General features: G+C 35.2%; 3 protein-coding genes and 2 long non-coding RNA genes across 7 annotated transcripts; 2 read left to right on the forward strand and 3 right to left on the reverse strand.

Moving 5' to 3' along the window:
* Nucleotides 1-2,768: 2,768 nt before the first annotated feature.
* Nucleotides 2,769-3,912, reverse strand: LOC106298802. Of its 2 annotated transcripts, none has more exons than XR_001261560.1 (4): nucleotides 3,741-3,912; nucleotides 3,371-3,536; nucleotides 3,169-3,252; nucleotides 2,769-3,079 (listed from the first exon to the last, which is right to left on the reverse strand). It is a non-coding gene; the product is annotated as an uncharacterized LOC106298802 (long non-coding RNA). The 2 variants fall into 2 exon arrangements; XR_001261559.1 differs by having other exon boundaries at nucleotides 3,371-3,543.
* Nucleotides 3,913-5,237: 1,325 nt separating this feature from the next.
* On the reverse strand, nucleotides 5,238-7,547 carry LOC106298570. Its single transcript, XR_001261497.1, has 5 exons — nucleotides 7,233-7,547; nucleotides 6,948-7,130; nucleotides 6,404-6,582; nucleotides 6,032-6,289; nucleotides 5,238-5,767 (listed from the first exon to the last, which is right to left on the reverse strand). It is a non-coding gene; the product is annotated as an uncharacterized LOC106298570 (long non-coding RNA).
* A 3,851-nt stretch (nucleotides 7,548-11,398) lies between these two features.
* Nucleotides 11,399-16,341, forward strand: LOC106301026 (isochorismate synthase 1, chloroplastic). Of its 2 annotated transcripts, none has more exons than XM_013737329.1 (15): nucleotides 11,399-11,648; nucleotides 11,749-11,937; nucleotides 13,556-13,803; nucleotides 13,878-13,995; nucleotides 14,072-14,188; nucleotides 14,272-14,418; nucleotides 14,502-14,576; nucleotides 14,668-14,736; nucleotides 14,834-14,952; nucleotides 15,057-15,114; nucleotides 15,212-15,322; nucleotides 15,465-15,549; nucleotides 15,661-15,758; nucleotides 15,863-15,955; nucleotides 16,048-16,341. In XM_013737329.1, the coding sequence occupies exons 1-15, from the start codon at nucleotides 11,532-11,534 to the stop codon at nucleotides 16,102-16,104; spliced, it is 1,701 nt and encodes a 566-aa protein (XP_013592783.1). In that variant the 5' UTR covers nucleotides 11,399-11,531; the 3' UTR covers nucleotides 16,105-16,341. The 2 variants fall into 2 exon arrangements, with proteins under 2 accessions (XP_013592783.1, XP_013592784.1); XM_013737330.1 differs by having other exon boundaries at nucleotides 11,532-11,648; nucleotides 11,752-11,937.
* Nucleotides 16,342-16,616: 275 nt separating this feature from the next.
* On the forward strand, nucleotides 16,617-17,524 carry LOC106301027. The gene is made up of 2 exons (XM_013737331.1): nucleotides 16,617-16,868; nucleotides 16,988-17,524. Exons 1-2 carry the CDS (start codon nucleotides 16,725-16,727, stop codon nucleotides 17,429-17,431), a joined length of 588 nt encoding a protein of 195 aa, XP_013592785.1. The 5' UTR covers nucleotides 16,617-16,724; the 3' UTR covers nucleotides 17,432-17,524.
* A 267-nt stretch (nucleotides 17,525-17,791) lies between these two features.
* On the reverse strand, nucleotides 17,792-20,326 carry LOC106298203 (calcium-dependent protein kinase 30). The gene is made up of 7 exons (XM_013734280.1): nucleotides 19,669-20,326; nucleotides 19,446-19,589; nucleotides 19,062-19,214; nucleotides 18,860-18,975; nucleotides 18,611-18,778; nucleotides 18,299-18,529; nucleotides 17,792-18,223 (listed from the first exon to the last, which is right to left on the reverse strand). The coding sequence occupies exons 1-7, from the start codon at nucleotides 20,324-20,326 to the stop codon at nucleotides 18,050-18,052; spliced, it is 1,644 nt and encodes a 547-aa protein (XP_013589734.1). The 3' UTR covers nucleotides 17,792-18,049.
* Nucleotides 20,327-21,256: the final 930 nt, after the last annotated feature.

Below are 21,256 nucleotides of genomic sequence, written 5' to 3' on the forward strand. Positions count from 1 at the left end.
TTTTTTGGGATAAAGTCAAAATCGGAAAGATTATGAGAGCATGTATCATACTCCACAATATGATAGTAGAAGACGAACGAGATGGATACACCCACTTTGATGCTACAGGTTTCCAACAAGGAGAAGACACCGGAACTTCACATGTCGATCTAACATATTCAACAGATATCCCTACAAATATCGCAAATATGATGGGTGCTCGAACAAGAATTCGTGATAGACAAATGCATCAACAACTCAAAGATGATTTGGTGGAACATATATGGAATAAATTTGGACGTAACGAAGACAACAACTGATCTCGGATGTTTCTTTCAAATAAACCTCGTTTATTTTATGAATCTTTGTTTTGTTATTTTTTTTTTAAATCTATATTTAAATGTTATCTTGTAATATATTTTATGTATTAAATAAATTTGAAGTTAAAAAAAATTATTAAAAATTTTTAAGATCCCTATTATAAGCAACTTGCAATGGAAGAGAATAATTATCAAGTTGCTTAGCTAAGTTGCTTATCAAAAAAGATGCTTAAATACTAATAATATATACTTAAGCAACCTATTACCAGTTGTTAGGATAATGGTGCTCTTATTATCATAACCCTAGGGACCTACGGTTTCGACAAAGTAACTTAAAACTTGGGCTACTTTTTTTTCTTCCCTAAACATTATTTATGTAATTAAATATTTATTTATACCCTAATAAAGTTTGATATATACGGTACTGTATGTATATATACATGGGAATATATAATTTATGTCTACCAGTAGGGATTAGTTTCTTTGTGTATCACATTCAAACTTCTTTTGATACAAAATGTTACTTTAAAACTGAAATTTTCAAAACATGATTTTGGGTATTGGAAGATACTAGAAACTGAAAACTCAGGTTTCCCATAATAAAAAATAAAAATAAAACAATACGGGTTAAGTAACACACGGATGTTAAACCTAGAGACTAAAAAGTCTATGTTGATATCAAATTAATAACATCCGGAGTTGATTCTTACGCTACACAGACAAACCTTGGTGGAATATACTCCATAGTTGATGTTTTTAGAAAATGTTTGTTCTTTCAAAATGAATAAAGTTTTCATATATTTATATTGTTTTTAAATTGACTGAAAACTGTGTAACCAATTAGATTTTGCAGTTATTTTTTTAATTGGTTGAATGATTTTTAAATTATATTTGTAAAGTTACTTTTTGAAGAAAAATATATTTCTTAATCTTTGGGCAATGAGTCAAAACATCATGTAATTTGAAACAGATTGAGTATATTTTATCTTATAAAAACAATTGTTTTGGAAGAAACTTTGGTAGAATATAAATAACAATCTTAGTAGCCAGCCTTGTTCTAAAGTAGAGATCAGTACATTACACATATAATTTAATGAATATAGAATAGAGTATAGTAATTAAATCATTTGAGTAAATAAACAAAATGCGAATCCGACTCAGTCTAACGGACTTGTTCCCAGCAATAGACAATGACAGGTTAAATTGGAATGCGATCACATTTCCAATCACCTTCACTTATTCGGATTGATTAAATGTTTATTTGATATCTCATTAGCATTATTATGTTATTGGGTTATACTACATTTCCTCGTTAGATTTCGTTACTACGTAATTCTTTTAAATTCTATCAATTTAAAAGCTCTTAAAAAGACCTTAAAAATAATAAAGATGAATCATACGAGAAAGGGCACACAATGATTACTAAACAACTAATAATAATGGTTATCTAAAGTTAATTAATACTAGTATTTAGGAAGCTAAACATCAAAACTACTTTTCCGATTGTCTCTCTCTCTGCACTTGCTTCTGAATTCCTTTTTTTTCCCTTAAAATATAGCAACCTTATTTAATTCAGGACAACTTATTGATTTGGAGCACTTTACTTTGTGGTTTTTCAAAAACAACCTTATTTAATTCATAAAAAAATGTTTTATCTTAATGAACTAAATATGAAAATCACAGAAGTAACCAAACTTAAAAAAATTATTTCGTTGATAATGTTACTCTCTCTTTTTTTTGATCATCTGAAATATATATTGCAATAGGATGGGACAATTACAGTGGGAACTTTTCAAAGGGAAGGATCAAAAACAATAATAACCAGGCAAAGCAAATTGCAGCCAGCCAAAAATAACCACCATGATCAAGGGAACATACTCTCGATCGTATAAAAGCTAGTCTAAACAGAGGCCACCAATTTCTCAGAATCAAAAAAATTAGATAGCCAACGAGGACAGCCGGAAGCTTCAAAGGATCTCCAATCACGAGGATCGAGAGCACTTTGCAAATGAGAAAATGAATATTAGGCTTACACTACAAGAAATATGTACATTCTTAGCTCACGAAAAATGCTATAGTAGGGCTTTCATAGCGTTTTCTCATATGCTATGTCATCGGCAGCCATCATAAGTACTCTCTCTACGATAGCATTTTTACGCTACATAATGTGAAGATACGATAGCAATAAATGAATGCAGTTATTAATGTAACTATAGCACGGCTATTTTTCGACACAAATTGTTTACGATTCATAATTCGAGCTATGATATGTCCTTCTACAATAGCTGTTGATCATTCCTATATTAAATTTTGTTATAGCTTTGGAATATGTTATGATAGTCTAATTCATAGGTAATTTTAAATGCTATGATATTATACTCATGCTTCTTCTTTTTTTTTTGCTATTGTTGATTTGTTTGTTGAGCTATAATTTGTTTGTTGTCGATTTTTGTTTTCGGAATGGAAACCTCATTAAAAACAACTAAATCATTCATAAAAGATGTAGCTAATACATAAGTCAACAAGTAAAAAATAATAATCTGAATTCCAAACACATAAGAGATAGTTCATAAGTTCATTAGCCTAGTTTTAAACTAGCTAATTCTTCAAGCTTCAAGCCGCCTCCTGGCTGGATTTCTCTGATCTCTTCTTTCAACCTCAAGCCGTAGGAGGTGAATCCAACGCCCAACACAACACTTCCAGCATCGACACTTCAAACTCGCCACCAATTAATGTCCTCCTCCACCCTCGATGCTTCAGCCATGCAGTCACCCTCGATACTGCAAGAGTGAAAAAGTACTTTAAAGCAATCAAGAACCAACTGAACATAAAAACAAATCATACCTACAAAATATTGAACTATGGTTACCAGAAAACGTATGCGATTTTGATCTTCTTCGCTAAGAAGAAACTTCATTTTCAGTCAGTTGTTTTGTCATATATTACCTAGTACCTACATTACCAAACCAAAGCCATAATCATCACAAAACCGAAAGAAGTAGATATATATATATATCTCTGCTGCTAGCAACCAATAAAATGATACATACGAGACACTCGCAATAACTTACAAGTTACAGATGCTTTGCCTCGAGATAACTCATCCCATCCTCTTTCCACAACTGGAAACTGTCTGCTTTACTTCAAGCCACCTCCTCACTGGAGGAATTGGAGAGTTTAAACATTGATTTCGCAGATACAAGGATCGAATCACAGAAACTCCTATTTCAAATTCAGCTGTGTCCTTCAACATACAAATCTAAATATCAAAAAGCGCAGTTTTGAAAGTAACAAGCAATAGTGGTAATTTCAGAAACAGAATTTCTAGGAAACTTACTTACAATTTCAGAAAGAAATGAAGAAAGAAACGTACTTACAGTTTAACTCGATGCTAATTGATTGATAATGAGATTGTAAATTTGGGAAGAGAAGAAGAAATACCTAGAGAGATAGACTGGCGGTGCTGGACCTGCTGGTGGAGAACTCCATCTCTCCTCCATCTGAGAAAATCACGACCGAGAGGTGACCAAAAGTAGTGTGGTCGTGAAGCTTCAACCGCGTCTTCTCCTTTCTCGCTTCCCCTCGCTTCTCTGTCTCGTAAACACACGAGATCTTTCAGATCTCAAAAAATATATTTTTTTCTTAGAATAAAAGAAAATTAATCCCCACCGTTGATTCAATATCATCCAAGGGTGAAAATGGTGATCTGTCCCATAAACAAGACAACCAATAGGAAAAAAAAAAGTGAGGATAGATAGATGAGTGATTTTGGGCCTTTGATCCAAATCAATCAATGGTTCAAAATAAAAACAATATAAATTGTCTTTTTGTTTATTTATAACTATTATCAAAATTATCCAAGCTTTAAATAATTTGAAATCATAATTCAAATTTTGAAATCTAAATTTTTTGTTTGAATTTTGTGGATGTGTGATTGACTAAAATACTAAAATTTAAATGAGATTATTCTTTTATTTTGTATTTTTTGTTGTTTATTATTTGGTGGTCTACTTTTCTTTTGTAAATGTATAATTTGAAATGTTGTATATAGTTTGGAGTAGTATATTTATCTTATAATTTGAAATGTTGTATATAGTTTGGAATAGTATATTTATCTTATAGGAATTATAATTTATTTATTATTAAGATTTAAAGTTTTATGATATGGGTTAGTATGAGGTATGTAGTTTAGGGTTTAGGGTTAAGATTTAGAACTAAGTACAATCCCTGTTCGGGAAAGCGCTAGGCGCTAGTCGGGCGGTCGGGTTGGGCCTAGCGCCTAAAGAGAAAATCGGGGATTAATCGAAAATTATGCGGGGCAGAATTTTTAGATGGTTTACTATGTTATAAAACATGTTAATCTTTAATTGTGTATAACATTAATACATTTTCATGTTTAAGATTGTATAAAACACACAAATAGAATATATAAACTTAATATAGTGTAATTTTCATCAAAATTATGAATATAAATGATATTTATAAAATTTTAGATCAAATAAATAAAAAAAAATATTATTAAAAATAAAAAAAAATAAAAAAAATAAAAAAAAATAAAAAAATAGATTAGGCGGCCGGCTAGGCGGCTAAGGCGGTCATTTAGGCGGCTAGACGGTCATTTAGGCGGTCTAGCCGGAAAAAAATCGGATATCCGATTTTTTTAACCGATTTGGCATAAATCGGGGCGGAAAAGTGACGCGTAACGCCTAGGCGGCTAGGCGGCCGAGTTTTAGAACAGGGAGTACAATATATGATTTGAGTTTTGAAATATACTTAGATTTTAAGTTTACAATTTATATTATAAGTTTGAAAAGATTAGAATTATGTGGTTTGAAGTGTTGTATATGATTTGAGATTAAGTTTTGGGGTTTAAGATTTAATGTATGATATAAGGTTTGGGGTTAAGTTTTAGGGTTTAGGGTTTGAAGTACACCAAACTCCATATAACTTCTTGTTTTTTTTTTTTGCTACTAACGTTTATATCACGAAAAAAGATACATGAGTTTCATTCCTAAGAGAAATGCTTCCAAGGCAAAAAATAAAATAAAAACAAGAAAAGCATCATACATTTTTAACATTAAGCTACCCATTTGGGACTCCTTGGAAGGAAAGAGATTACAAAAACTGTTTGAAGGTAGGATGAGCTGTAAGGAACATGTTATGGTAGAGCACACATTGAGCAACAACGTTACGGAGAAGTGTTACAGCATCCAAGAAAGGAGCTCTCCCCATGTGGTGAATATCAACTGTGCTGGACTGATCTTTGACAAAACATACCTCCAAATTTTTGCAGTCATCTTTGACAAAATATACCTCCAGTCAGCGACTCTTCTTAAGCCCAATCCATATTCAGTTTTAGGCAACATTATTGATCAGTCCCATAATCATCACAGTTTTCCATGCACCAGAACCACCGAAGAGCCCATAGTCTTTCCTCATCTTTGGTAAAGATCAAGGAGATCAAAAACCTGAAAAGAAAGCAACAAATATCAGATAGGAACACGAAAGACAAGTAGACAACACTTGTGATCTGTGGGAACAGAGCCTAGCTAGGTCCCATATTCTACCTTAATACCAGTATTAACACCATCATCTCTAAAACTGAAAGACCTTAAATTGCATATCTAAGATGTATAGAAACCAAGCAAGAATTAGAACCAAAGCATCCAAATCATATTCATATATTCCCCATAAAGAGTAATAGCTGAGAATCGAGTCATGGAAGCACTAACCTTTATCTAATTATTTCTGGGAAAATGAAGTAAGAATCAAAAGGAAGCGCTGGCAACGAGACCATCAGTGGAGAAACCTTAGCAGGAAGAGAGAACGAGAACTTTGAAATTCATAAAGAAAATAAAGTTGTGACTACCGGATCATTATCACCTCTCGCAGTAGGTCGATGAGCTCGAGGTTGTGGTGGTGGTACGGGTGCTCTATGCATACCTTGTGATAGCCATCGGATAAAAGGTGCAAGGGATCCAGATTGGTACCTGTCAAAGTTTCCAAACAAAACAGAGGGATCAGCTACATCATTTCAAACTCTTTACCAATAGTAGATGATCATGTATAAGAATGATGATGGAAACCAGATTCTTGAGGCTTACAAGTAGATTATGGTAGCAAAAATCACAAGACATCGCTGTTGTCTATATCCATCTTGGTTGAACAAAAAGATGACAGCAGCAAGCTTGAGTATGAGGAATATATTAAGCTGAAAGGCGATCTCAAATCTCCGCACCACCACTTGCGTTTGATGTGCAGGTTCTCATTGCTAGGTCTTGTTCTAAACAAAAACATAAAAACCATCAACCCAAAACGGATTCAAAGTCAAGCTTATATAGTTTTCTACCATAAAGTCATCTCAAAAGAAACACCATAGTGATTAGAACCTAAACACAGTAGTTTGGATGCGGCTTGCAAGCCAATGAGAAAAGGGATAAACTTGTGGCACCAATGAATATGATTCAATACCAAACATATACTTCTCTAACATCAAGTCATCTAAAAAGCAACACCACCAGTGATTTGAACCTATATGATTTGAACCTAAAGGGATCAACTTGTTGCATAATTCTTCTAGCTAGACCAATTCACCAATGAATATGATTATTCTTGATAAATAAGGTATTACACTACTCAAGTACGTACGTGGGAACATTGTAAGTGAGAGGGATGAGATAGTTTGAGGGAAAGACCAGCCACATGTCCTCCAAACTGATGAACATGAACTGCATAAATTCCAGCTCCACGGTTCATATGTTCATCGTACTGTCCAGGATTCGACCCGGGAACAAAACCCGGATACTTTGGAGAAACACCATGATCAGGATCCTGATCAAATAGAATCATGAGTCAATTTAAGCTCAAATCCCTAAACGATCTAAGAGAAAGGTAGAAACTTTAATGTTCATCATCAAATCAAAAGACACGAACTTGAGGCTTGATCTCAGCATCTTCGTCGGTTAACTACTGGCCAGGTTCGTAGCTACGAACTGAGCAATCCCATGATTCTCGATAATCATTGGAGCTTATACAATACCCAGAAATCGATTTGAAGTTGAGAAGAAGGTGAAAGAGAGATCGAACGTCACGGTAGTGGTCGCGAGTCTGGTGAAGATGGAGACCCGCGAAGACGGATCTGAGAAGGGATCATGGTTGAGGTGGTGACGAGCCATGGCTGAGTAATGGGATTGTTGATTACAGAGAACTATGGAAAATAATAATTTGTCTATTTTTTCTAAAGCTTTAACCTTGGGAACTTCTTGGTGTACGACTGTACGAGAGGGTTTAATATAAGGAAATATCTCAAAGTGACCCACCATGTCATCCAAGGCCAGGTTTATTTGAGTAAATTCACATGGATTTTTCCACATCTTCCTGCTATTATTTGTCTTCGTTGAATTGACACTCTTGTGTGGGAGATTGTATGTAGTTTATTCAACTAAACACAAACTCCAGAGTACATTGGCCTTTTCTGGATATATATTAAGCTTGAAGGCTTCAGGTGCTGAAGAGTTTGCCTCTAGTTTCTCTTAAATTGTTTGTCAAAGTTTTATCTTACGTAGGTCTACCACAGAGAGAGTAGTTGTGCAATAATCTGTTCAAAATATAAGCATGTTTAAGATAAACGTTGTATTACGCATGTTAACATGTTGCGTACCCTTGTTGTTGAGTTTTTATTATGGGATTTGCTAAATAACTATATCCGTACTAGTTTTAGTATTATAGTATTATTGTTCACGTGCTCAACATGGTTCAATAAGGTACTGATTTTATTTTTTGTGAGGCATACAGTAGTATATTTTCGGTTTGTGCCGCGTAAAGTGAGTTTTTTTTGGTTAATTGATTTCATATTTCCATGCAAATCTCTTTTTTTTTTGCTTACCGCCTATATTAAACAAACTGGCATGTGTACAATTATTTAGTATTTGACAATGACCATTAAGGACTTGTTTATGTAACTAAGTTCAATTTTTTTTTTAATGGAAGTGTGAACATTTGAATTTTAGGTTTCAGTCTTACAGTCATGCTTATAGCCTTCTGCTTTCGACGTATTCTGTTAGCTCTTCACCAGTGGGTATACCATCATTAATATTTTTGACGTTGTTAAAAGTATTTGCATAAAGTAAACAAAGTATAGATAAAACTAGGTTTTAGACATTTTAAGAACGTGATTTCGTAAAAACTGTTTAGCTACGCGTACTATCATCATCAAATGTGTTAAAAATTTCGATCTATAGCATATGCGACATGAACCTTAGGATAAAATGAAAACAAGTCAACAAAACTGACGAGATACGGATGAATCTGTAGCATCAGCAACAACAATTCAAAGTCTTGAATAATAGAAAGCAACTGTGACCGCGTCCAACAGTTCATGCTCCCTTAAAGTCACTATAGTTTAGTATCGCAGGACCGTGTGTATTACTTGCAGTTTATTCAGTTTTACATGATTACATCAGCCAACGCTAGTTGAATAATTATTGGTTGCTTTCATGATTTAAAATACTTCCTATAGGTTTTCATAGTGCAGCATGTCATAAATTATTAAGATATTAAAAAGCAACCGAAAATACATATACACATATATATTATATAATGGTTTATACTTTTGTTGTAGCAATGTCCTAAGATTAAATTTCAAATCCTAAAAGTTTTGAAAGCAGTTGTTTGCAACCTTATGTAGAAAGGTGTTTGTATTTTTGTAAAGAATCTTAAAATTTGTGATTTAGTAAATATTATATATAGCTAGTTACTTTTATTTTGGTGAGTGTAGGCTAACAGAAGGATATAAGCTAATTATAGAATATATAAGTTTCAGAATTTTTAAGGTTAATAAAAAATAACTTAGCTAGTAATTTCATGCAATTTTTTTTGATATAAATTAATGTTTTAAAATCGAATTTTTCAAATACTAAACTTTGGACAATTAGAGATTTAACTAAGGTTCAGAATCTTTAAGGTTAATAAAAAACAACTTAGCTAGTTAATTCCATGCACATTTTTTTTTAATTCCTAACCACCTTTAATGAATTGGCATGCGTACAATTATTTAGTACTTGACAATAACCATTAAAGACTTGTTTATGTAACGATTACTAAGTTTAATATTTTTTTAAAAAAAATGGGAGTGTGAACATTTGAATTTTAGGTTTTATTACAGTAAGGCTTAATTATAACCTTTTGCTCTAGACGTATATGTGTTTTTTCTTTTTCTCTTGGCTCTTGATTAAGATGTATAATAAAGTACACTAAAACCCAGGTTGTAGATATTTTTAAACAGGTTTTGGAAACTTTTATAACGTGACTAGAACATCATCGTGAGACACGTGATTTCATAGAAATTGTTTAGCTTGGCGTAGCATCATCATCAAATGTGTTTAAAATTTCGATATATAGCATATATATGCGACATTAACCTTAGGGTAAAATGAAAACAAGTTCAAAAATTTGACGAAATACGGATGAATCCGTAGCATCTTCGACAACTATTCAAAGTCTTTTGTTCAAAAGAAAATAGAACACAACTGTGACCATCCAACAGCTCGTGACTGCCTTAAAGTCACACTATAGTATAATATCGTAGGACACTGTATATTCATTCCAGTTTATTCAGTTTTACATCAACCAATGCTAGTTGGATTATGGTTTGGTTTCATTATAATTGGCTTATTTGAAAGACTTCCCTAGTTTGAATAGTTCGTCATGTGATAAAATAACAATTTGACTTTTATAATCTTATAGCGTTATTAAGCTATTCGTTTTGACCACGAGGACTCCATTTGATAGAAAAATGATTGGTCTCTCAAAGTAGCTGGTGAGCCGTCGCAATCATCGTATGGACTTGGACTCAAATGTGTGTGTTTGGTTATTTCAGGGAAATTTTGGGGAAGTTGCTACACCTCTGCACTGTCCATTCTCCCCTCATCATAACGACATGGTGATACTCCACATGGAAAATAAAATGAAAACAATCCCTTTTTTTGTCATCATGAAAACAATTTTTATATTCAGTTATGTTACCTTTTACCTAAAACAACACCATTGTGTTATATGTTCTTTCCTACCGTGAATCTCAATGGGTTTTAAAGAGCGGTGGTGTTCCTACCAAATAAGATGATTCTATTGAATTGAATCCTCAAATAATCTAAGAAGGGTCTGAACGGGTTTTAAATTCTAATTAAAACATCGATAAAACAATTATGTAATTATTTCTTTCATTTTATATTTAATATATTTCATGTTTTTACACATATAAAATATATTTAATAATTGTTAATTTTAATTTACAATAAATAAATAATAATTTAATGAAATGAATTATGTTATTTATAATTCCTTACAATTTATGCAATTAAATTTATGAAACATAAATTCTATTTTATAAAAAAATTATATATATATTATCTTCAAAAATAGAGAAAATATTATTTAAGGATCTCTATTATTTTTGTTATTAGTAGAAAAAGGATCTCTATATGTTCAACCTATATATCCCTTCAAAAACACTGACCTAGTTGCAATAAATGAACGGTATGATCCGTACTCCGTAGTGCATGATGGTATACAAGACTTTTTTGACATTTTCTTTGATTTACGAAGACATCTCCCGCAATAGTTGTCAATTTGTCATAAATCAAATTTATTTGATAACCTTAATTTTATTTCTGTAAATCCTTAGCTCAGCAGTGTACTATTAGAGTTTCATTAATCCTAATCTAACTTATTGAATTGCAGATCAAATGAAACAAAGTGCAACAATTATCTGGAGAAAAAAAATCTTCTGTGGACTGCATTTTCTATTGAAAATTACTTTCAGATCTTTAATATGTACAGAATACCGCCAAGTTAATTGAAAACTATAACAATTACCATCAATCATTACGTACCTATAACTTATCTATGAAATAAAATGACAAGTTAAGATAATAAACTGTTATTTGGATAAAGAAAATAGAATGAAAGAAAAGTAGTAACAAGAAAGGTAACGAACATTTCTGAGCAGTTTACAAGAAATTCTGAGAAATTTAAGTTTATAGGTGAAATGAATATTCAATTTTAATGGGCCCCAATCCCATCTTATTTAAGACGTGCTCATAATCACATTTCTTCAGATAACAAGAAAAAACAAGAAAGCATCTATAATCTCTTGCTACGAACCCCAGCTAAAACAAAATATTTTTACAAACTCACTCACCATATCCCTTTTATACGTTCTCTAAGCTATCTCCAATGGCCTCACTTCAACTTTCTTCTCATTTTCTGGGCACAAACACTACAAAACACAACTCCATTTCCATCTCTCATAACTATTCCCAAACCCCATTCACCAGATTATTCTCCCGCAAGGTTTGTTTTCTCTCTGTCTCTTTTTTTTGTTGTGTTCTTATCTTTTCCGAAGGACATCATTGTTTGATTATCTGAGAAATGTCTTTGGACAAAATTGTAGAAGTTTATGTCGTGTTCCATGTCTATGAATGGATGCGAGGGCGATTTCAAGACGCCACTTGGTACAATCGAGACAAGAACTATGGCGGCTGTTTTATCTCCGACAGCAGCCACTGAGAGACTAATCTCCGCCGTCTCTGAGCTAAAATCTCAACCTCCGCCGTTTTCCTCCGGCGTTGTCCGGATACAGGTACATGACTTTCCTCTGTTTCTGTCAGTGAAAGATCAGATATCGCCACGTGGTCCTTCCGGATTGGGTTATGAGAGCATCTTTATCCATAGAAACCATTAGTGTTTCTTGATGATTATTTAAGTATACAAAGTGTACTTAGTAGGCTTAAGAACTCTAGTTAAGAAATTGTTCAATTTTGTGCCTCCAATGCTAGATTTTTAATCAAGGGTTCTTAAAAAAAAAAATTCTATAAACTTTTTTTTTAAGAAGAATCGTTCGGAGAAGATGAGAAAGAGAAATAACGAAGAAACATGAGAATCAAAGCTATAGAAGATCATATCATTCAGTTCCACCTAGTAAACCAAAGCAATTGTTCAAACACTTTTACCTCATGGATAAGCTTCGTTGAACGCGAAGACGTCCTCGACGAGAAATCTTCCCGCTCCACCAGACCACACGGAGGGCACGCATCACAGCGTCGAGAGCCACTCCAGAACCAGTGGCTCCACCGCCAATGACGAGTACATCGAGAGGATTAGAGGCGCTGGCTCCAATCAGAACCGACTCTTGATTAGAGGAGTGGAGAAGACGAAGAAAGAAAGAATTAATGAGATGAAGAAAAATAAAAAACATAAAAATTCCAACTTTTACTCCTAGGCTGACACGTGTCTTTGGAAACCTCTTTCAAAACGGTTCCGAAAATCTCCAATTAAGGATCGGTTACAGTCTATTTATTTTTTTTTCATTTAATTAAATGGTCTATTATCCTAAAAACCCATCCAGAGAAACTGAGATAAAGATGCTCTGATGATATCGTTCTCTAGATCGTTCCTTGACGTATCGTTATGCCTAATCATTTAAATTTATTTTTAATAAGAGTTGACTCATTTAGTTTAAAAAAAAAAAATAAGAATGCACATATCATTTTCCACTTGCTTTAGCTCTAGTAATTACGTAGTTTTTTTTTCTCATTTTCATCGACGGTAGGGTCGTCAAATGACATCGGTATTAACCTCATCATTAGTACAAATTCTGGTTATGAATCATAAACAATCTCTTAAAGACAGTGGCTAATAATAACCAAGACTACAACTCCCTATGTTCCTAAATATAAAAAAAAACTAATTTTTGTCTATAAAATATCATTAAAACTATAAATTAATGGTATTCAACCAATTACAAAATAGACTATTAAAATATGATTGAATACATAGTTTTTAATAAAATAAAATTTATCTAAAAAAATGAAAACATCTTATATATTAGAACATCAAAATTTTGTAAAACATTCTACGTTTAGGAACAGAGGAGTATTAAACACTAATTCTAAGTTGAGTCGTACCTTTCCTTTTTAAGTCAATTAAATGTTGACCAAGTACAGAGTTGACCTAAAGCAGTCATAAGTAAGAAAAGATTAACGACTGTTCTAATCAAGTTCAACACTGTTAATTAGATTTGATGACTAGTTAGGTGTCTAGAGATATTAAGCTGGAGGAAAAAAAAAGAGATTAATGATGATTTAAAGATTCATGTTGGGAGCAATCACTCACTCACACATTAATTAACAGTCATATATTTTTCCCGCGCAAATTCTCAGGAACCTTAATTGAATTCGGTTTGGTTCGGTTCGGTTTAGGTGCCAATTGACCAGCAAATCGGAGCAATCGATTGGCTTCAATCCCAGAACGAGATCCACCTTCGCTGCTTCTTCTCTCGCCGCAGCGACGTTGGTCGTCCCGATCTTCTCCTCGACTTGGCCAGCGATAACGGTAACGGAAGAGGCTCATCGGATCGTGAACTGGTTAGCGTCGCCGGAATCGGATCCGCAGTGTTCTTCCGTGACCTAGATCCCTTCTCTCATGATGACTGGAGATCCATCCGAAGGTAAAGTAAGAAACTTTACGAGTTTTTTTTCACTTCTCAGTGATCTGATTGTTGAGTGGTTAACAATTGTGAAGGTTTCTGTCGTCTTCGTCGCCTCTGATCCGCGCCTATGGAGGCATGCGGTTTGATCCCAACGGCAAGATCTCTGTGGAATGGGAACCCTTTGGTGCATTTTACTTTGCAGTGCCTCAGGTAACTAAAGTTTTGATTTTTTTTTTTGTCAAGAGAGTGTATGGAGCATTGACTAATTGGTTTACTTCACGCTCAGGTTGAGTTTAATGAGTTTGGGGGAAGCTCGATGTTGGCTGCAACTCTTGCTTGGGATGATGAGCTCTCTTGGACGCTGGAGGATGCTATTGAAGCACTTGAAGAGACTATGCTTCAGGTTATCATTAAACAAAGTCTGCTTTTGAGTTATTGAATGGTGTCTTTAACTCTTTATGCTAATGAGAACTTTGTTTGTGTCAGGTTTCTTCTGTTGTGATGAGGTTACGAAGGGAGTCTCTAGGAGTATCTGTTCTTAGCAAGAACCATGTTCCTACCAAAGGAGCGTATTACCCTGCTGTAGAGAAGGCTTTGGAGATTATTAAGCAAAAGAGTTCATCGCTTAGCAAGGTAGTTTAGTGACTAATGTCTGTATCTATTCTTGCACTATTATGGTTTCCAGCTTAACTGATGTTTTCTGTTTGGAAAACTAGGTTGTGCTTGCTCGCAACAGCAGGATTATAACGGATACTGACATTGATCCCATCGCTTGGCTTGCTCAGTTACAGGTGTGTGTTTTTTTTGTCTATGGATACTATATTTACCTTTGGAGTAAAGCAATGTTAAGACTTGAATCTCACTCAACTTATTGGTTGACAGAGTGAAGGGCATGATGCTTATCAGTTCTGTCTGCAACCACCTGGTGCACCAGCTTTTATCGGCAACACGGTATGTTATATAAGTAGCATATTGGTGCATTTTATTCTATTTGACATATCTGGAAGAAACTGCTTATAAAGTTATGGCACACATCTTTGTGAAACAGCCTGAGAGACTTTTCCAAAGGAATCAGTTAGGTGTCTGCAGTGAAGCTCTGGCTGCAACTAGGCCTCGATCTGCTTCAACGGCACGTGATATGGAGATAGAGCGTGACTTACTAACAAGGTCATTTTTTTTTTACTTCACTGTTTTGAACAATCGTAAAGTCCTTTTTTTTGCATTGAAATTTTCGGATATGCATACTGACTTGGTTTACTAAACTGCTGCAGCCCCAAAGACGACCTTGAGTTCTCTATTGTAAGAGAGAATATAAGAGAAAAGTTAAACGTAAGTTTCAATTTTTACTCTTTAACAAAAATGTATTAAACAGTTACAACAGTTATGATTGACATGTGTTCTTGTTATGCTTTCGTCTACTCTGCAGTCTATATGTGACAAGGTGGTTGTTAAGCCCCAAAAAACTGTGAGGAAGCTTGCAAGAGTGCAGCATCTATATTCTCAATTGGCAGGGAGGCTCAGGAGAGAAGATGACGAGGTGAGATAATAGTATATGAATAATTTCACATCACATGATCATCTAGATAGCTTGTAGTTAAGGGTGGTTGTGAATGTTTATCTCCAGGCTATTCTCTTCTTCACATTAGGTTTGACTCTTTTGTGTTATGTTATATCTACAGTTTGACATCTTGGCTGCTCTGCATCCAACTCCAGCTGTTTGTGGGCTTCCAGCTGAAGAAGCCAGGCTTTTGATTAAGGAAATAGGTAAAGATAATCTACCTTTTTCTTTTCTTCTTTCAACCATCTCCTAGTAACTATAGATGTCTATGCATTGTTTTTCAATTTATCCTTATTTAAACCTTTCTCGTCTCCCAGAATCTTTCGATAGAGGAATGTACGCTGGACCTATTGGATTTTTTGGTGGTAAAGAGAGTGAGTTTGCAGTTGGGATCAGATCAGCTCTAGTCGAAAAGGTAAAAAGCTTTGTTTGCTCTCGCTCCCTAGCACAAAAAAAAAAAAAACACAATTTCCTAAGTTATACAAACAGGTCTAAATCATTTCTTTTGAATGATTACAGGGTCTTGGAGCATTGATTTATGCTGGGACAGGGATAGTAGCAGGAAGCAACCCAACCTCAGAGTGGAATGAACTTGATCTAAAGATATCTCAGGTGTGACTTGTTTAGAAAAAATGTATCTAACACTGCGCTTCTTCTGTTTCAAAAAAGCCTAACTTTATTTATTTGTGTGGTTGTATTTGCAGTTCACCAAGTCAATCGAGTATGAGGCAACAACAACAACGCTGCAGACAATTAATTGAAGAAAGAGTAACAACATTTGTTTCTTTTTTTTATTCTTCTTTTAATTGTATGGGAATGGGTTCAGGTTACAATAGAAAATCAGTGTGTTTGTTTGTTAACGTTGTAAATTAAAAAGGAAGAAGAATAATTGCTGAAATTTATAGGCTTTTTCTTGATTGTTATTAGGCTGGCCTGAGTCTTTCTTGGTTGTAATTAAACCGGGCCTAATCCGATTATTAATCGACTGTCTTTTATTATGATCTTCATCCATTAACCTTCCTCGCAAAATCTTTTCACGCACTGGTCTACCAGAACAAATAAACAGACGGAGAGAGAGTACAATAATAAAATCTGAGATACTTGTCTTTGTTGTTTTAGTTTTGACAAATCCTTAACCATTATGACATTCTTGAATTATTATTACATTCTTTGATTACGAGTCTGATTATTTAAAACAAGTGAACACCGAAGATAAAGCGCTAACGAATATGATTGGCTGAAACCACAAAGACATCATCTGACGTGGCACTTTCTCTGTCTCCAGAGATTCCACATAGTGTGCTGATGAGGGGGAAGAAACAACAACACACGAAGACATCTCCAAAGAGTTTTGCCTTTTCATCGCTTCAATCTTCTTCCAATGGCTGTCAACGCTCCTATATCGTCTCACCCGCGAACACAGTTCCTCTCCAATCCCGTTCTCCCCCGCTTTCAACGATCATACTCCACCGTAAAAGCACCAGCATCAGCCTTCTCCGTCGTCTCAATGGCTCCTCAGAAGAAGGTAACTTTAAAAACTCATCTCTTCATTTTCATTACATGCCTTAGTGAACAGTTTAATAGACACCACAGATTCTCAAATTCTTCAAAGGAGTAAACAAGATCTTTGTATATGTATATTAGGTGAACAAATATGATGCCAAGTGGAAGAAACAATGGTACGGAGCGGGACTATTCTTCGAAGGAAGCGAAGAAGTAAACGTCGACGTTTTCAAGAAGCTTGAGAAGCGGAAAGTGCTCAGCAACGTCGAGAAATCTGGCTTGCTCTCAAAGGCAGAGGACTTGGGACTCACGTTGTCATCTCTCGAGAAGCTTGGTGTCTTCTCCAAAGCAGAGGAGCTCGGTCTTCTCAGTCTCCTTGAAACTTTAGCAAGTACATCTCCTGCGGTCTTAGCCTCGGCCGCACTCCCGGCTCTGACGGCTGCTATTGTAGCTATAGTGCTGATTCCTGATGACTCAACTACTCTGGTGGTTGCTCAATACGTTTTGGCAGGTGCTCTTGCTCTTGGTGCTGTTGTTTTGTTGGTTGGTTCTGTTGTTTTGGATGGACTTCAAGAAGCTGATTGATTCTTTCCATATGTAAACTAAACATGAAAAAACCTTTTGTCCAATTGATTTATGTTCGTTTGATGAAATCATAACCGTAAGTTTGAATGCTTCTGTAACATTCCGGTTTGTGATATATCGTAAGGTAAATGTTAAAAAAAGTGATTTGGCTATACATGTCATTAAAGTGCATTTATTTTTTCGGTCACACATGTAAAAAAGCTCTATATTTAAGTATGTTTGAGCTGAAGCAATGTAATGATAGATGACCTATCGTGAAATGATATTGACCGCTTGCACAAGATGGAGTCCACGAGGCCGAGTAAACGTATGAGATCCATTAGCCGTGGGTGTCTTATAAATTCATGGTAGACTATGTCATAAGCAAGTCAGAAAGAAGCTTTATAACAATTAAACAAACATTACATACAAATACATTCATTCTTCAGTTTCGAAAAAGTCTAACTAAGCCCATAAATTACAAATTTTCAACTTCCCAAATCAAAAGAATCACTAGAAGCAAAGTGAAGTAACACAAAATTACATATGAAAAAGCTCAGATAAAAACCTTCTTGAACAGAGGAAAACAAAGCCATTATTAGATTGCTTCTGTTTTGGTAGATAAGCAAGTATAAAAGATCAAACAGCAACGGATTGTCCAGTGAGTGCATCATGGAGATGCAATGACCCATCTTTCATCAAGTTTATACTTAAGCTCTTGAATCTCTCTCTTGAGTATTGTCTTGATGCCTTTCTCCAATCAGTTCCAGCTTTCATCATCACCACAAACTCATCATAGTTTATACGCCCATCCTGCAAAACCAAACATTTATTATTTAATATTTTTCTATAAGAAGAGTCTTTTAAGGGTCAAAGAGCTCATGTGACCTTGTCAGTGTCAACTTCACGCATTATGTCAATTAGAACACTGTTGTCTGGTTCACCTAACTCATCTGTTAAAGCTCTTCTTAGTTCATCTGATTCAATGTATCCACTTCCATCTTTGTCAAAGAACATAAAAGCTTGTCTGAAATGTTCATCATTCTCCATCTTCTGCAAGTGTATTATCACTGCTACAAACTCTCCATAGTCCAGGCATCCATTTCCATTAACATCCGCCTGCATCAAAGAAAATACATGAATGTTAGTACTAGAGAAGACGACCATTGTTGAATCTTTTGATTAAGAAAAAAAAGTTACCACTTCCATCAACATTTTGATCTCTGGTTCACCTAGTTGTGAACCGACTTTCTTTAGTCCAGCTCTGAGTTCTGGATACGTTATTTTACCGTCATTGTCATCATCCATCAGTGTAAACATGTCTCTAATGACCTCAACTTCTTGAATAGACAAGTGCTCAGCTATCACCTGGAAGCATCACATAGAATAAGTATTAAGTGACGAAACCAAACAAAAATATAAACTCAAAAGAATGAGAGGAACACTTACACGTAGAGCTTTCTTTTTCAATCTATTCATCATGGAGAATTGCTTCAACCTTGACCTAACGATATCTCCTAAAGGAACATTTGGAGCTTTCTTCGCATTCTGTATCCAAGGGTGATCTACAAAAGAGGTAACAATAAAGACCGTCAAGTAAAGCAGAGAGAACATGAAAAGATCACAAGATCCATGATCCATCATTAGTTACCAAGAACTTGCTGAGCAGTCAAACGCTTAGTGGGATCAGGGTTCAGCATCTGCTTCACAAGACTCTTTGCGCTTTCAGATATCTGCGACCAAGGGTCTCTCTTAAAATCAAGAACTCCCCTCAAGATTGCAAGAGCCACACCTTGTTCAGTCTCTGCATTCAAAACCATGAACCACTAAGTTACTCTTCATCAGTACAGATCTACATAGGGCCAGATCTGAGATTTTAGCGGTTATAAACATTTTTTTAAGAATTTTGGTAAAATATTTTTTTTTTAACAATTTGGAAGTTTATATATACGTAAAAAAATTTAAAAAACCAAGACCAATATTTCATACGGCTGTGCCCAAATCCGGATCAAAGAGGAAGCAGAAGAGCTTATACCAGCCCAAAACGGAGGAACACCACAGAGCAAGATGTAGAGGATAACTCCAGCACTCCAAACATCAACCTCTGGTCCATAATCTCTCTTCAACACTTCTGGTGCCATGTAATATGGACTGCCCACAATCTCTGTAAACCTCTCTCCTGCAAAAATTTCTAGATTCAACCACATTCTAGAACAATGTGATCTGAAGCTCAAAAGTTTCTATTTTAGGAAAGTTACCAGGCTTGAAGAGCACGGATAAGCCAAAGTCAATGGCCTTAAGCGCAGAGTTCTCCTTCTTATTAGCAAACAAGAAATTCTCAGGCTTCAAGTCTCTATGCATCACACCATTCATATGACACATCTTCACGACCTCCGCGATGGTCCTCGCCACGGTGGCCGCCGCACGCTCCGTGTAATGCCCTCTAGCCACGATCCGATCAAAAAGCTCGCCTCCTTCGCAAAGCTCCATCACAAGATGCACGTTCTCGTTGTCCTCGTAGGTCGCCTTGAGTTTCACCACGTTGGGATGATCGGGTATGGTGGACATGATCGTGACCTCGCGGCGGACGTCCTCCACGTCGACGGCGGTCCGGAGCTTCCTCTTGGAGATCGACTTGCAAGCTAAGGCTTCGCGTGTCTCGCGGTCCGTGCAGAGGTATGTGATGCCGAACTCTCCGCGGCCGAGCTCTCGTCCTAGGATGTACTTGTCGCTGATCTGAGTCCGGTGGCTCATGGGGACGTCGGGGAGGACGCGGATGGGACCGTGGGATCTCAGACCGTCGGGATCGTGGTTATACGCGTTTTGTTTCCGGACATGTCGTTTCTTGGTTTGGTTCTTGGTTTGTTTTGAGTCTGCTTCAGGGTCAAAGTTGACGCAGGCGATGCAGTTACCCATGTCTGAGTTTTCGAACTCAGTAAACCGAAGTTGGTTAGTTTCTGGAGATTTGACGGCAACGGCTGTGTTTTTCCGGTGAACGGTGAGTTTGTAGTCTTTGGAGAGAAGATGAAGAAAGGTTCGTCGACCTTTTTGTAAATATCAGTTTGATGATGATATTTGATATTTAAAAAGTTGTATTTATATAGTTTAAATATAAAGGGAAAATCCCCTCTTCGGCCTTCAAATTTTTTTATCTTAACATTTTACCAAAAAAAAAAATATATATATATAAAGGGAAAAAAGCAACTTGATTTGTATCTGCAAATACAAAAAAAAAATGCAAAGAAACTGTATTTTGAGCGGTTTTGGATTTAAAATAGATTTTTTCTATATGAATTATAAAATAATTTTTCAGTGATTCAAAAGGTTAGTTATACTTACAACAGCTTTTATTACTCTTTCATGTATTTAAAAGATGAGTAGGAAAAATACTAGCCGTCGATTTGTTGAGGTGGAGAGATGAGATGAAGTCAGGTGGAGTTGTTGACCATGGAAGTGGATATGGTGACATTGTCAAAAAAGTGTGACGTTGGTTTCATTTGAGTTGTTGGTATTAACCAAAATCATTGTCTGTTTGAAATCAATAGAATTGATTAATGTAATTAAACTTGTGAGAGTTGTTTTGTCGTCTTGTCCCTCTAATTACTTTACCTAGGTTACTAGCTTTGGATTTACAGAAACATTATAGTTTTTTGGGTACCATATATATTTTATACACTTTCCGTATGAAAACAAGCTCAGTTGTCAGAACATTGAAATTTTAATTTTTTTTGAAATAGGTATATACTTTTGTGAATGGTTGATTTGAAGGTTCTGCAAAAAGATATGGTGGTGAAGATAATTTCAAAACCTATCAGATATGTAATCAGGATAGGAGAGATTACGTGT

Source organism: Brassica oleracea, chromosome C6 (assembly GCF_000695525.1).
Source record: "Brassica oleracea var. oleracea cultivar TO1000 chromosome C6, BOL, whole genome shotgun sequence".
Lineage (NCBI taxonomy): Eukaryota > Viridiplantae > Streptophyta > Magnoliopsida > Brassicales > Brassicaceae > Brassica > Brassica oleracea.

Excerpts from the sequence above, each read along its gene's own strand:
- LOC106301026 (XM_013737329.1), top strand. The coding sequence starts at position 11,532 with ATGGCCTCACTTCAACTTTCTTCTCATTTTCTGGGCACAAACACTACA. Across the intron at positions 14,577-14,667 it reads CTTGGCTTGCTCAGTTACAG|AGTGAAGGGCATGATGCTTA; the intron begins GTGTGTGTTTTT and ends ATTGGTTGACAG. Across the intron at positions 15,550-15,660 it reads GCTTTTGATTAAGGAAATAG|AATCTTTCGATAGAGGAATG; the intron begins GTAAAGATAATC and ends CTCGTCTCCCAG.
- LOC106301027 (XM_013737331.1), top strand. The coding sequence starts at position 16,725 with ATGGCTGTCAACGCTCCTATATCGTCTCACCCGCGAACACAGTTCCTC. Across the intron at positions 16,869-16,987 it reads CAATGGCTCCTCAGAAGAAG|GTGAACAAATATGATGCCAA; the intron begins GTAACTTTAAAA and ends TATGTATATTAG.
- LOC106298203 (XM_013734280.1), bottom strand. The coding sequence starts at position 20,326 with ATGGGTAACTGCATCGCCTGCGTCAACTTTGACCCTGAAGCAGACTCA. Across the intron at positions 19,590-19,668 it reads ATCCGTGCTCTTCAAGCCTG|GAGAGAGGTTTACAGAGATT; the intron begins GTAACTTTCCTA and ends AAATTTTTGCAG. Across the intron at positions 18,224-18,298 it reads GTGAAGTTGACACTGACAAG|GATGGGCGTATAAACTATGA; the intron begins GTCACATGAGCT and ends TTGGTTTTGCAG.